This window comes from Lepidochelys kempii, chromosome 5 (genome assembly GCF_965140285.1).
Source record: "Lepidochelys kempii isolate rLepKem1 chromosome 5, rLepKem1.hap1, whole genome shotgun sequence".
Taxonomy (NCBI): domain Eukaryota; kingdom Metazoa; phylum Chordata; order Testudines; family Cheloniidae; genus Lepidochelys; species Lepidochelys kempii.
The window spans coordinates 68,470,335-68,486,507 of NC_136384.1; the positions used below are offsets into that span (position 1 = coordinate 68,470,335).

General features: G+C 38.3%; 1 protein-coding gene across 1 annotated transcript in view; it reads right to left on the minus strand.

Annotated features, from left to right (window-relative positions):
* The window catches only part of EFNA5 (ephrin A5), a 287,981-nt gene extending 272,469 nt beyond the window's left edge, over positions 1 to 15,512 (minus strand). The window contains exon 1 of the mRNA XM_073344632.1: positions 13,868 to 15,512. Within this exon, the coding sequence (XP_073200733.1) occupies positions 13,868 to 13,992 (125 nt within the window). The 5' untranslated portion in view covers positions 13,993 to 15,512. The remainder of the gene's footprint in view (positions 1 to 13,867) is intronic.
* Between the last annotated feature and the right edge of the window lie 661 nt (positions 15,513 to 16,173).

The window sequence follows — 16,173 nt, forward strand, 5'->3', positions numbered from 1 at the left end:
TACTTCAAGGAGATTTCATCTGCTTTTACATATTTTGCACTCTTACATCTGATTAATTATGGTCTTACCTTTTTAAACTTCTGACTTTATTCACCATAGTTATCATGTAGTAAACTGGTCTGTATTGTGTAAGGCAGTGATTCTCAACCAGGGGTACACATACCCCTGGGGATACCCAGAGGTCTTCCATGGGGTACATCAACTTATCTAGATATTTACCTAGTTTTATAACATGCTACATAAAAAGAACTTGCCAAGTCAGTACAAACTAAAATTTCATACAGACAATGATTTGTTTATATTTGTCTATATACTATACACTGAAATGCAAGCATAATATTGACATTCCAATTGATGTATTTTATATTATATGGTGAAAATGAGAAAGTAAGCAGTTTTTCAGTAATAGTGTACTGTGACACTTTTGTATTTTTATGTCTGATTTTGTAAGCGAGAAGTTTTTAAGGGAGGTGAAACTTGGGGGGCATGCAAGACCAATCAGACTCCCGAAAGGGGTACAGCCACTGGTGTAAAGTATCCAACACACATCATAATTTAACTACTCCCTATTTTGTTTACCTAATAAAATATTACCGTGCAAAATTCATTCTCGAGGTTAACTCTATTGAAGCCAGAGCAACAATTGTTTAAAACCCACTTCCTTCCAGTTCCTCAAACAAGGAGGTTCCAGTTCTGTAAAAAACAAATTTAATAATGATTTGTACCCAGTTCTACAAACGTAAATAACTCTATGCCTGAGTAGCCCCATTAACCTCACGACTCACATACATAAAGTGCGTCTTGCAGATATACATGGCCCACATTTAAGCTCACGCATAACTAGTGAAGTCTAGGGGACTATGTCCATAAATACAGTTATGTACGTAGAACCTAATCCAACACCAACTAAAGTCAACTGAAAGGCTCCTATTGATTTTAACAGGAGCGGACTACGGCCTAGGCTTAAATGGTTGTGGAACAGGGATATCAAACCATGATTTTTAAAAGAAATGGGTGCCTAAAATTAGGCTCCTAAAATCCTCATTTATACACATACTGAAAATAAGTGCCCCAATTTCCCAAACTGATTATCACCTCATACTGCCTCCAGCAATTTAAAAAAAAAAAAACAAGGCATTTAAAGAACAGTGGGCACCTTCCTAAGGATTTAGGGACCCGACTGTAAATAGTATTTAGGCGGCTACATAGGCAGATATACAACAAATTAGATTTTCATAGCACATAGGCACCTAATTTCTATAGATTTAGGTATGTAGATACGCCTAAAAATCTCCCTTGGCATCTAGCTGCATATTTAGGTGTCTAAATACCTTTAAAAATCTGGCCCTAAGAACCTAACTTTACTCAGCCATCTTTTAAATTCTTGAGCTTAGTCAGTCAGTAAAGCAGAGTCTACATTTTGGTGGCTATGCAAGTAACAGTAATAACAAAAAAGTGGCATGATGTGCTGTCTCTCTCTTCCACTTTACTTACTGCTTGAAATGTTGATAAAATTTCAATTCTATCCTCATTTGTGTTTATAGCCTTATATTTGAAAGCAGACTTTTATATTAAAAAGAACTGGGCAAATGTTTGACGAAACCAAAACATCCCAAAGACATCCCAAAGCCCTATAGCCTGTCGATTTCATTGCAGATGGCTAAAATCCTTCATTTCTTACCAATAGATTCCTGGGTTTTACAAAAGCTATTATTTGGGGGTTTACCGATTTTCAACCAAATTTTGGACCATTCAAGTATATGAAAAAACAGATTATGTTAACAAAATCCAATACGTTACATTTACAGTATGTATGTTAATAACTTCACGTTTACACTAACTGTTTATCTGTTAAAGCAAGGCAATGTGTGTGCATGTGTGTACATACTGTTAATGAACAGTTCATTAAATAAACCACAATTAAACTGCTTTTACATTCAACACTCTTACTATTCTCTATTTGTTGCTTTTTTCTGTACTCCCATTCCTCCAGAAATAACCCTCAGATTTACCCAGAAAACTATGAAGTTAATTTTTGGCCCTAATTTTTACCCATTCTTTTAACAATCGTAATAACCACCAATAAATTCCTGGAAAATTTTAAAACAAAATAAAAACAGAAAACAAAGGGCCTTGCACATGGCCCACATCCCCAGATTGTAAGCAGAAAAAAAAAAAAAACACACCTGACTATACAGAGTAATTTGAAAATAACTGGCTGCATTTATTCAACTTCTTGATCAAGTTTACTATCCAGCCTGCAATCTAAAATGTACAATAGAACAGATGACTTGCACCCTTTCAATAAATGCAGGCAAATACAGTGTTGATCCCTGCAATTTTATTGGAAAGCTCAGTTCACAGAAAGCATGTGCAACAGAGAGAAAGGAAAAAGTGGGTGAACTGCAAGAGCAATAATATATATATATGATTTGATCACAAATTGGAGGGGGGAAAATTCTGCAAGAATTCAAGTCTTTTGAAGGCAGAAATTATGAACAAACATGTAAATGGCACTTCAATATAACTGAGTTTCCAATAGTGTTAGTGTGTGTACACTAAATATATAATGCATGTGTTTATATATGAACATGTGTATGTAAATATAAATATATTGATAAATATAATTGTGAGTGTATGTAACTGAGTTTCCCCAATAGAGTCAGAATGTGTTATACACACCCATGCTATTGGGGAAACTCAGTTATACTGATAAATATAATTGTGTACATCTGTACACACAATTATTTATATATACACACACAGTAACTCTTGGGTAAACTCAGTTATATTGATAAATGTGTATATCTATCTAGATACACACACACACGTACATACATGCACATGCATTACACATTGTTATACACACACTTTCCATGTTCTTTCCCCCTAAAAGCAGCGCTGACAATGGTGACAGTACAGTATGTAATTAGTTTTTTTTGTTCCCCTGACAGTCACAGCTCTGCAAGGACCCCTTGCCTTTTCCATTTGAAATGTTATGGAAAAAATACACTAATGGCAGGCGTTTAATTAAAGGCACAGCAACTATGATGGGAGCTGTGCCAGAAGTGATTTGCAGCTTTGGATAGAAGATATTCACAAAAATAGGTCTTTCTTCCCTATTCTAGTGCCCAAATTACTGAAAATGTGGGCTTTTCAAATATATTTTCCCTGTGACTGTTTACTGACAATTAAAACTAATATTATACTGTATTACCACTTACTCTAGTGCTACACAGCTTCAAATGACCCCCACCTTAAAATTACTGGGGAATGCTCAATAGGGAAAACAATGTGTGTTCATTCAAAAAAAGTGACATGTTATTTAAGAAGCTCAAGCTATTGACAACATCAGGAACACCACCACCAAAATTTCCCACCAACTCAAATTTGTAGTTAACATTTTTTAAATAGTTTTAAAGAAAATACATATATTGTGATAGCAGCTAAAAGGGCAACATATCCCCTTACTTTGTTTTAAAATAGCTTTATTCAATATTTAGAGTACATTTTCCCAATATCAACTATGACAGCCTCTCTAGTTCTGTCCCTGGGAAGTTGGGGGTTTGTTTGTTTTTGTGGGTTTTTTTGCCTGATTAATTAGCAATTGGGAGACGCACTTTTTGGCAGCTTTCACATCCCTATTATTTCCTCGGTCTGGCACAAAAACTGTCTGACGGGAGCACCGCTGTTTGTACTGTACCCCTCTTAGTGATGGATCACTAATTTTTAATAAACTAAGCCCTAAGAGAACTATAAAAAGATGTATTGAAGTAATAATAGTAAACAAATACAAAAGGGCAGCATGTAAAATATTAGGTCTTTTCTATACTATGCATGCAGTGGTTATCCAGGAGATCTCATGTAATCTGAAGGGGGGGACGGGGACGGCCTGAACCTGTTCTTTGCTACTTGTTCCAAATCTCAGCCTACATCTTTAAAAAAGGCTCTAGTGACTAAATAACGTGGATGAGGATTTTACTTGCAGAAGAATGTTGATATGAACCTCCCGTCATTGTTTCTCATCCCTCCCCACCACCAGATGAACAAAATTACTTTGCGCAGCAGATCTCTATGAAGAATAACCACAGAATTCTGGACCAAATGGTAGTAAGTTTATGTAACAGTCACAAATCCCTGGCTAAACTGAACAAAGTAACATTATTCTTAAATGGTAAGTTTTGGAATTTAAAAGTTAAAGTTTCTTGAAATAAAATGGAAATTTGCAAATAGCTGTGAAGTCAATGGCAGAGCCTCCATCCCCCATTCAGCTGGCTCTCATATCAGTGACTTCAAAAATCAGTTTGCCATTCTGGTAGCTTAAGGCACTTTCTGTGCCAGTGCAATGACCATGCTGTGTGTGAGTGTCAGAAGGTCACCACTTTGAAATTCCAGCGTCTCTCTTTATTCCCTCCTTTCCTGAAAACACTAGGAGGGAAAGTAGGATTGAAAGCTTCTACTTTGTCAACTCCTACTTGCTAATGATAGGAGAATACATTTCCTCTCTCTAGGAGCATGTTTACTGTTCTTTTAAGTTGAATTATTTTTGTTTTTGTTCAACAGCAACTTTACAGTACAACTCAAAGAAAACCTCACTGATACCAATAAAACTGCAGGGAAAGACAAACTTCTAATGCTATCAAGGGCAGGCAAATAATAAATCTCCAAATTACCCAACCCCACTAACTCACCAACTAAGCTAAACTAAGGCACAACAAGTTTCTGTTGTCATAAGGAAAAAATGCTTTTTATTTACTCTCTCTTTCTGTTGTATTTTTATACAAGGAGCATAACAGTAGCTGCAGTTACAGGTTTGACAAACACTAATAATTTACAGGAAACTTAAAAATGTAAACCTCAAAAGCTTGGACCAGCAAATAAAGATTTTTTGCGTTTACCACATAACTAAATCAGAGGAAAAATATTTTGGCAACAGTGGCCTTTAGAGGTCTTTGTTGGTCAGTTAAGGAACAAGTTATCTGTTCATTGTTAAAGCGCGTCATTTCTCCATTCCTTCTCCCTCCCCCACTATTTTAGGGCATATTTACTATTATAAAACATCTGTCACAAACATGTTGAGTGAATCAAAATAGAGAATGTCTATTTAATTTTTAAGGTTCTTTGGAGCCATTTTATTAATTCAAAGAAAGACAATGGCAGTTCTGGTAAAGCTGTTGCCAGCCTGGGGCCAATCACTAACCAATATTGCCAGTCCAAGACAGCAGATTGGCACAGTAAAGATTATCACCATATCAACAGATAGAATAAATTTTAAAGTTGGCATCAAACAAAAATCTACATGTTTGGTTACACAGCACCACAAAAGTTTTGTTTTTATTAAGTGATTTAGAATGTACTGAACCCTGATTCCACAGTAAAGATAAGCACTTGGTATCTGGAGAAACATACTCAGCAGGGAAATTACACTTTAAGCAAAACAAAATACAAACCAAAACCACACAGTATAATAATGTGCATTATCAAAAAATCATTATGTCCCTCAATAATTCCCTACGAGATTATATAACTGTGGGGGCTGAGGAGTATGCACGTATGTAGGAGGCAAGATGGTTCTTCATAACAAAGAACCTGAATATGTGGATTACTACTTTAAAATGTACAAAAAGCAAAAATGCAATGTTTCGTTACTAGCCACTAGGGAAGTGCTAAGGTATACAGCGTGTGTTTGTGGACCACTCGAGTGCAATGTGGATTTGCCAGCGGCTGGCAAGCATTCACCCAACAGCAAAGAAATGAAAAAGAACTTTGGGGAGAAAAAAGAATATATTCTTCTAATGAACAACGGATGTCTTGCCATAAAGTAAAGATTAATTCTGGCACAGCGAGTGAGTTTTATACAAAAGCACGTGACGCAGAAATTTTAATCTTTTAAAAAAAAAGAAAAAGAAAAAAAAGAAACAGGCCAAATATTTGCTATAAAATAGAACACAGCATTTAGCAACATGTTAGCAAATTGAAGGGAGATAAAAGTAGAAACCTCACGCTTCTCCCAGTCCAGTTTTTACCTCACCAAATGACTCTCAAATGGTTTAGTCCTTCTCTACTCTCCATTTCCATTTCACTGCTCTCCTCAAGAGCCGAACAGGCTCAACTCAACCAAAAATGGCTCTTTGGAAAGTACTTGGTGTAACTGAAATGAAAGTAAAAAGTTAGCCAAGCAACCTACCAATAATAATGCAGCAAAGTAGTTTTTGTTGTGCAATTGTCTCCCGGACAAATATATTCACTTAATGAGCGAAAAGGAAATTTTTAAAAGTAAAAACACACTTCTGCTGTAAATACTGTATTCATAGATTTCACCTTATTGAAAGTTTTTGACATGCCTGAATCTTTGCCCATTCATGCTAACAGATTACAAAGTAGTTGCAATAGAAATTAAAAAACAAACAGGCTTGAAGATTATAAATGAAAACTGCCGATCATGAAGAACTTGCTATCAAACATCAGTATCAGCAACTCAAGTATATACCTTGTCAGTTAGCAGAACGTTCACACATTTAGCTACTAGATGCTCTCTCACTGAAATGCATGTTATTGCTCCTTTATTTAACTGAAACAAATCATGGAAAAACTCTAGCATACGAGATAGTCAAACATGGGTATCAATTACAAACATTTCTCTACGTTTTGCAGCAAGTATTGAAGAAAAATAAATTAGTTAAACCCATTTTTATTCTCAACTTAAATGAAAAATAAGGATTGACAGTTCATTTTCATCTACCTTTCAAATGTCAAATATATAAAGTATAATTCTTAAGACAAAGATTTTATTTTATTTTATTGGAACCTATAGAACTCTACCTGAGTGAAATCCAAGCTCATGATCACTGTAAAATAGTGTATTCTCTTTCAAATGGTTGATTTTAATATAGATTCTTTTTGTTTTAAATTTTGCCAATACCGGAATGCATCATTTCACTATTTTGCAATCGATCTTAGGATCCTTAAAAACCAGGGTTTCAACTATATGGAGGCTGGCACAGTAAAGAATACTATTCCATTTTAAATGGGCTCAACTATTGTAATCCATCATGTAGAGAGTACAATTAACAGAGACAATGCAAAAGTACCAGAAAGAATTCTGAGACCTGAAGATTTTTATTTTTATATTCAACTATGCTGAAGTACATTACCATAGGTTTACTCACAATAGCTGTAATAATCACCAGAAAGCAGTTTCAATAATATGCCTGTTTTAAACTAAACATGTCCATTTAATTATGTTAGTATGCTGCTGACTACATCTTTATGCAGAAGTGTTAAGAAAATTTAAACAAAACAGAATCCTCTCTTCTCAATAATGAATACATCATTCAGCAACAGTAGAAGATTAGATTAATCATGAGCCCAAAGACATTTTTTCAAAGCAGTGCTCAGAAGTGGAGAGAAGGGCATGGAGTGAGTAGAAGAAGAAAAAAATTCTTGAGCTTCTCTGCATTTCAATTTTAAGACATTTCTTACATAAAACCCTTAACCTGTCAACCAAAACAAAAGGACACATATTGCTAACCAAGGAAGAATTTCACTCAACTCATAGTTTCTCAGACTGCAAGAGTGTCTTCTCCTCAATATTGTTTTCTCCAACATGAACTATTGCCTCACAGCAACATGAACTCCCCACAACCCTCCCACTTTATGTGCTCTTTTAATTAAATCACAATATTTAAGCAGTATAGCGTACTTCCTAATGTGGGATTATTTCAGGAAAAAAGCAGTAGCACTGTATTTTAATAAATGCAGAGAATTCTCAGTGGTTTGTTTTCTGAAGCAGAGGCCTGTAATTTCATGTGTTTCATATTACATTTGTTTATATACATTGCTACTAAGGGACTACCAATGTGTGAAAGAAGTAGGGTAGTGGAGGGGAAGGCCAAGAACTAAAAACCACATTATTCAACATTTTTTTATTTTTAATCAAATAAGAAATTGTATTTTTTTTTATTGGAAGAGGATGGCTGGGAAACCGTTTGTACAACACACTGTTCATCCTGTGAGTTTAGCCATCTTTATTAATTAAAAAAAACTTTCATATTTCCTTTCTTTTCTTGGTGGTTGTTACATTTATGCTATTCTCCCCCCCCCACCACCACTTTTTAAAGACACTTCTATGTGTCTATGTACATGTATGTGTGTGTATGTATGCCCCTCCCTAAGACTGCAAAGGCCAGGACTCCTGAAGGACTAATTGTATTCATTCATTTTCCCAGCCCAGCATGGCACTGGTAGATTGCTGGGCTCATAGCAACAAGGGAGAAAAAGAAAGGCTCATCTTTATCTGTCCTTCTCCAAGGAAATAGGGCCAGTGGGCAGAGTGTAATGAAATGCCCTCACTATGGGCATTTGCAAAAGTTTAAATGGGAAGAATTTCAGGAGAGTAATTTACCCCTTAACTAAATTTCCTCCCTGCAAAGATGTGGGCCTGTAAAACTATTGTGCAGGTTTCACAGAGGGACGCCATGACTAATTCAACCAAAAGGTATTTTTTCAGAGTCACAAAGGGAAGAGTAACATTATTAAAATCTGCTAAGCTAGGTGAAATGAACTACTGAAGCCTCTACTGCTGCACGTTTAATCATAAGAAATGTATTGGGCCAGAGATCTTATTGTCTTTCCGATTTGAGCTGCCAGATAAAACTATCCCTCCAAATACAAGACATATCGTACCCAAAGATGGAAAGACTGAATACTTCTGGTACTGAAAGCAGTATGTCCCTTTTGAAGTTTAACAAATTCTGAATGATCAATATCAAACACCTTGGTTCTCCCCACTTTGCTCCCAACACCGATTCAAACTGATCAGTTGAAATCTATACTCTCTGAGCTCCAACGCTTTCCATGTAATTTCCCTCATTTCTGCAGGAATATTTCATGGTTTTAAAAAATAAACCCATCCATACGACTTGTGCATTTGAAATCAACATATTATGGCCAAATTTTCAAACGCAGGTGCATAAAAACATGCTGAGGTACTTAGATGTAGGACACAGTTTTGAGAAGTCAACAGAAGCTGAGGGTGCTCATAAACTCTGAAAACGAATCTGAAAAATCAGTCCACTTCTTTCAGGCTCTGATACAGGAAATCACTTAAGTGAACACTTATCTGTTAGCATATACTTAAGTCCTGTTTATTATAATGGGACTTAAACAGGTACGTAAGTGCTTTTGTGAACACAGATACTTCCCTGAATCAAGGGCTAAGTGCCTAACTATGGATTCAGCTTCCTAACTTTAGACACCTGCATTGGAAATTTTAATCTATTCATGGAATTTACAGGAACACGCTCATTTTTCTACTCTGTACTTGAGACCTCAAGCAACTGTCCTAATGAGAACTCTAATATTGATGAGTCAAATTATGGCATCACTTATGATTATTAGAACCATAGAGTTAGAGATTAAAATTATTTTGACTATATTGTTTCCAGTAGACCCTCATATATACACACATATCTATATTTAGAGCGATCAATCCATGAATACAAATAATTATATTGAATTTTAAATTACATATATTTTTACCTAAATTATTTATTACAGCCAACGGCATACACCCTTCTCATGTAAATACCGCTGATTTCAACAGAATTAGTTCCAAGTGAGACGAGCAAGATTTTGCCCTTTGTATTAGTGATAAGAGATTTGACCTAACTAGAAACACACACTATTTAAAATTCTTTAAAACCAGAATCAATTTATAAATTCTACATAACATGCAACTCTTGAAATAACTTATATAATTAAACAGAAATTGCAGTCTTGAAATGCAATCCTGCAATGAGTACAGCGCATAGCACTTACTACGGCAAGTCGTCCAATTTGACTTCAGTAATACTACTCACAATGGCAAGTGCTCAGTAGCTAGCAATTGCAGGATCTGGCCCTAAACGGGAGAAATGTCGGTGACCGAATCGTCATCATCAAGGTACTGATGAGTCAGATGAAATCAATATGTTGCATTCTGAATGAACTCTCAAAACTATGTTAAATGTTGCACACAGGAACGTGGCTATGACAAGAATCTTACTATTTCTCTACAGTGAAGTGGTACTTCTGCAGTCACAGATGTAAGACTAATGTGTTTTAGGAGAAGATCAGAATTCACAAGCACTTTAACATCTACAAAACCACGTATAAAAATCACTTGCATAAAATTTTCAAGAATACCTATTGTAAAATATTCTATCCACAAATTTTTACACAGAGTTTCACCTGTAATAAAGCAACCTTATTTTACCACATTTTAGAAAAGCTTCACATTTATAGAAGTGGAACATATGTTTTTATTTGGAATCAGCATATGGAATTTATGAGGAGTCATATATTTTGTTAATTAAAGTGACATAATAGGAAGTAAGCAAAATGATACTTCTAAGTGATTTTTCTGAAAATACATTTGGATGATTTAAAAATAAATTACTTGTTATATTACTAACCGTATTACAGAAGATATTTTAACTATTCTACCAGGATTTTGGCATCTATTCAAAAAATATCCAATACAAACCTTTGTAATATACTCATGGTGTTTTATTTAAGGAAGTGTGTTTCATACTGCAGGCACTAATCTATTTGCACCACTCATCAGATTGTTAATATGACTTTTTAATAATAATAATAATAATAGGAATTATTTCTGTTTTCATAAGTTGTTTAGTTAGGTTAGTAACTATAAAACCAAGATATAGCTGTACTTGTTAGAAGTAAATGAAAAATCTATTCACTCAAAAGGTTTGAAGAAACTGTATTGTAGAGCATTTTTCTATTTTCTTACGCTTGAATTGAAATTTGAATTTTTAACTGAATAATTAGTTCACAATGGATTGGTAATTTTGGATAAATATTATAAAAAAGTAAGTTAAACTATTATGGCTACATTAGAGGTCAAAGAAATACAACATTATTTCACCTGCCAATTCAGATTGTTAATATCCAATTAGATATTGTTTTTGATTGCCACATGTTAGTAAAAACAAAATGCAGTCAATCCTCTGACATACAAAGAAAAATTACTGACAAGTTATGACTATTGAACAGCTGACTAGTTTTAAAATTTTGATAACCAGACTGAATGTTACCTTCTGAACTTAGATCCTGACAAAGGCAATACAAAATACAAAGCAAGTTTTCCTCCCATCCTCTTATGTATATTCAAACAGATGTTTGCCTGTTTTTATAGCACAAGATTGTGGAACTTGATAGGCATGAACAAAATACAGAGTTTTACTGCCACTACTCTATAAAACAGAAGAGTAGCTCTTTATAACTTTACCATATTTTAACTCTTGAACAAACATGTAATATAGAAACAGATACTTTAAAAAAAAAGGCTGCTTCCTATTTTAAGATATCAAGAAAGTGTTTTTTGTTTAGTTTTGCTTTGTTTTTTAAGAAGAGATGGCTTAAAATAATTTTTAATGAACTCATGCTCCTCCTGTATTTGGAAGTTTAACAAAACAAAGTTTTCTTTGAAGATGTTGAAAGTTTAAGTTACAAAAGGTTATTTTACAGTGATGTAAATTTATAAAGTTTAATAAAAATCATTACAAAGCAACCCATTAAATACATACTACTTATTGTCACATTAAATATTATTTCAAGTATCTTCACCTTTTTACAAGCCATGCATAATAACTACACACAGAGAAGCAGAAAAGTTAAAATTATAGACTTTTTTTTAAAAAAAAATCTCCATACTAGCAACATGTGCATATCATTTGGTCAAATTTACTCCCTCAAATATTTCTCTCTCTTTACAGTAGAGTAAGTAAACATTGTTTGTTTGAGGGTTGATTTTTTTTTAAATGATTTTATTGTGTTTCATTTCAACTTTATTTTAAGAAAACTTTGTTTGATGACACAATTTTTTTTAAAGAGGCATATGCTTTAAAATATATCTAAGTGTGATGGGAGGTAGGACCTTCCTTAATTCTACTCTAGTAGTACTTTAACATTATGCCCATGGTGACAGATTTTTTTTTAAAAAAGTATAGTTACTCATCACAACTAAAAAATTATCCAGATAAATCATTATTTTCTGTCACTCTTCTTTTACATGAGTTTAACTTTACTGAAAAGCTGCCATCAGAAGCATAACATTAAAGAACTAAGCTAACTAGCAAACTCCAGGCACTTGAAAATTCTGCCAGTTAACTTTGGCTTCAAAATAGGTGATACCAATGGTATACAGAGTACAAAGATATTCTGCAAACAATGCAGATGTATTAAAAAACATGACGTAACAAAAATCAATGTGCTAATCGCAAACCAAACAGCAGTATCAGAAACATAAAACAGAGATAACCTAAGGTCCTCAAATTTACTTTGACTAGGTTGACAGGTTTAAAAAAAAAAATCTGCTCACATTTACTTTAACAAGGCAAAAATACAACAGGTGACTTTTTACCTAAACATATGGATACCATTTGGAACAGGACTGAAATATCATTATACTGAAGTAAAGGGGAAATAACAGGAACACTGATAGATGTTAAATAAAACCTCTTATTTCAAAGAAGGTTCATTTAACATTATGAATAGAAAGTTTTTAAATAAAAATCTTTCATTTATAGCTACACTATCCAAAAACGTGCAAAGATACAAAAAAAAAAATCTTTTAGCACAATCCCAACTGGAAAGCTTGCGGTCTATTTGTCTTGTCAACTATAATTCAAGAACAGTTTGATTCTCACTAAGTGGCTCAGTGAACAACTGGTTCCTCCTCCCACACCAACATTTATAAATGTAGTTCTAAACCATCAGATGCCCCTTTCATTGTGAGTGCATCACTAACTATTGCACTTGAATTTGCTATGACAACTTGAGCAAGAGAAGCTGCCCTTTTTCATGGGAAACGTTCAGTCCAGGACTCATCTACAAGTGCTGAAGTTTTAGAAGTTGGAGGCTTCTTTGCTCCGTTAATGTGACTTAACCAGCTTACATAAATTCATGCAGAGGGACGCTGCTCCTTTACTCCATCTCTGAAGCCCTGATATGGAACAGCTGCTACATGTGGCCGCAAGGAAGCCAGTTCCAGGCGCCTCTAACAATCTCAATCCAGGCAAAACGTTTCCCTTCTCTCCCTAGCGAAACCCTCTTACAGAAAAGTAATTCCCCCCCCCCCGAACAAATCCACTATAAACAGGTTCGCTATAACGGAGGCGGCAGTGCACTGAAACAGTTCAAGACTTTCATTTCACATCATTATAAAGAGTTTCCCTGCAGCAGAGGTCAGTATAAATGGGTTTCACTACCGATCTAGAATAGGGAATTAGATTTTAAAATGTTTATAAACGCATATGCTTACACAGATGCCGATATATGTACAGACACACATACGCAGAGTTCATTATTAACTGTAGATGCCGCACCTCCACTTTGATACACAAGTATCACTATTTGGCCCTCTAAGGAACCAGAGTGCCAAGCACAAGGGGGCAGTTAGCCTGATGCAATATTGTTTGCTATGGAGAACCGGGAAGACCCAAACTAAGCGTTCCCCCTCCTGCTGCACTTAACGCAGCCCGAAGAAGAAAGTTTTCGCCCCTCTTGCAGACAAGTAGGTTTCCAGGCACTGGTCGAGAGCCTCCTACTCCAGCCCCGAAGGGCGCTGCCCAGAAGCCCTTCTCTGTCGGCTACGTGAAGTAGGGGGACAGCCCCTTCCTCTCCTTCCCAGTCCTCGTCCCCTGTGCTCGGAGCACGTGTACAGCCGGAGGAGCGCTCCGATCTTCCCCCGGCGTGCGGCGCTGCTCACTCCGATGCCCGGCTCCTCACGCCGCCCGTGGGAGAAGAGCCCAGCACAGTGGGTGCTCGGGGATCGGCTCCCACGCCCGCCCCTCGCCCTTCTTACCTGGGGTTGGTGCTGTTCCAGTAGACGGCATAGCGATCGGCCACCGCCTTGGAGCCGGGATCCTGGCTGAACACACACATCCAGAGCACCAGAAACACCAGCGTCAACATCTCCACGTGCAACATCACTGAGTCCCGGCCCACACCGCCACCGGGGGGTGTCCACTCAGGCAGTCAAGTCACAGAAAGAGCAGGGAGGGGGCCACACGGAGGCTGCACTGACAAGCCGCAGCAAGACGCCCCCCCGATAGGGTGTGGCCGGGGGGGGGGGAGGATCCTTAGGTCCCTTCAGGAGCCGCTGGAGCTTAGTCACCCCGGCAGGGGGATGTGGGAGCCGAGCCGGGCGGCGGCAGCCGGGAGTCCAGTGCGGAGCCCACGAGGAGACATACACCGGTGCCGGGAGGCTGCTAGCGCTAGGCTGGGGGCTCCTCTCAAGGCACCGCTCTCCGGCCTCTTGCAAAGTTACTTGGTGGCTGGTGGCACATGCGGGGAGGGGATTCAAGGTCCTTCCTTCCTTCGCAGCCCTCCGGCTCTGGAGGCAGCTGCAACCGGTTCAGGTAAGCGCGCGAGGATGGAGGGGCACCAGCAGCAACAAATCTTCCCCCTGGCGCCCTCCCCCCCGGGCTCCTGGGGATGTGTCCAGGCAGCTGGGCCGGGCGGGAGGCGAATCCGTGCAGCAAGTACAAAGTTTGCGGCTCCCCCCCCCCCACACACACACACTGCAGAAGGGCAGCAAGCGAGCCCCGCGGAGTCCGGCTGCTGCGCGGATGGAGCTGGGGAGCCTGCTCTGCAGCAGAGAGCGTCTCGGGTGGAGGAGACTTCGTGGGGTGGCTTTCTTGTCCTTCCTGTTCCTGGGCGCTGGATGCACCACGGACCGAGCCACAGCAAAGGCACAAAAAGCGGCCAATCCAAGCAGTACTGCGGCGCGGGACTCGAGCAGATGGAAATGAGGGTGTTTTAGGAGAGGCTGTAAAACCAGCCGAACCCCGCAGGCGCGGAAACTGAAAGCCCACAAACTCCTCTGGTGATGCTGGTGTCAAGCCGCCTCCTCTGCACAGGGAACGAGATGGAGCCGCAGGAATCTCCTCCCTCAGCTTCCCAAAGTGTCTGTGTTAGAATAAAGCAGGGTCCATCCCTGAACCATCGACTTGGGACGAAGGACGAAACAGTTTGAAGGAGCGAGGGAAGGGGGAGGAAAGCAAGCACCCCTCAGAGGACTACATCAGAAAACAAATCAAGCCTTCGTCTTGGTCTTGCCCGGCAGCTTTTCCCTCTGAAGAAAAAAATATTCCGCCCTAGCAAGCAAATACACTTGAATGCAGCGGCGGGGAGGGGGGGGGGGGAGTCAGTTTTGAAAAAAAAAATGTTTGGGAGGGGGGGATATTTAAACTGTCACGCCCCCTTTTGCAACGCTGGTCCCTTCACTGCCTGTAAATCCGACATCAGCAGCCTAGGAAAATCTAGGAGCCTAGTGCTCTGGGCGTCTGTGTGCATGTGCGTGTGCAACAGACAGCTGCATAGCTATATACACGGTATATCTATCTATTATATATATACACACACGCACATACATACACATGCGTGTGCGTCAGAAGAGAGATCTGGAAGCTGGTGTGTGCGAGGAGTAGATGCACGGAGGAGGCGCAGACATCTAGCTCGGAGCACAGGCGCTGCTGGTTGATCATGTGGGATTTTTGCATGCAGTTTACTTGAGCAAGGGAGGGGGGGATGTGCCGGCGCAGCCAGTCAGGGCACAGCCTGCTGTTTGCTTACAGACTGCTTTTTCCCCCCCTTTTTTTTTTTTACTGCACGCGGATTGGTTTACGACGCGAGAAAAGGGGCGTTTCCTTCTTCTCCCCTACCCCATGCCAAAAAATTTACCCAGCCTCACCTTCCTGAAACCTGACTAATTGAATTACAAGGAGCTCCGAGTGGTCCCTATATGGCCTTACTGCTAAATGTAACCATGTCAACCCAGGTTCTGTCTAGGGGTCCTCTCTCACTCACATACACGCCCATCAACTCAATCTTAAGAGTGGACAGCAGTCACTGAAAAGAGTGTAGAAAATAATTCAATCGTGCAATAAAGCTCCTTCATCACTTAGTTTAGATTTAAATATATGATTTATACGCCACCGGGGATCTGACATCAGCTGTTACTGGAGGAGATGCGACAGGATCAATTGAATTGGTTTGCAAAATTGCAACGCTAATCTTAAATATTACATAATCAAATTAAAACCGGACGGTTGTTTAGCAGTCTGGAAAACAGATTTAATCCTCTTCTTCCAACAATTGCATTTTGGC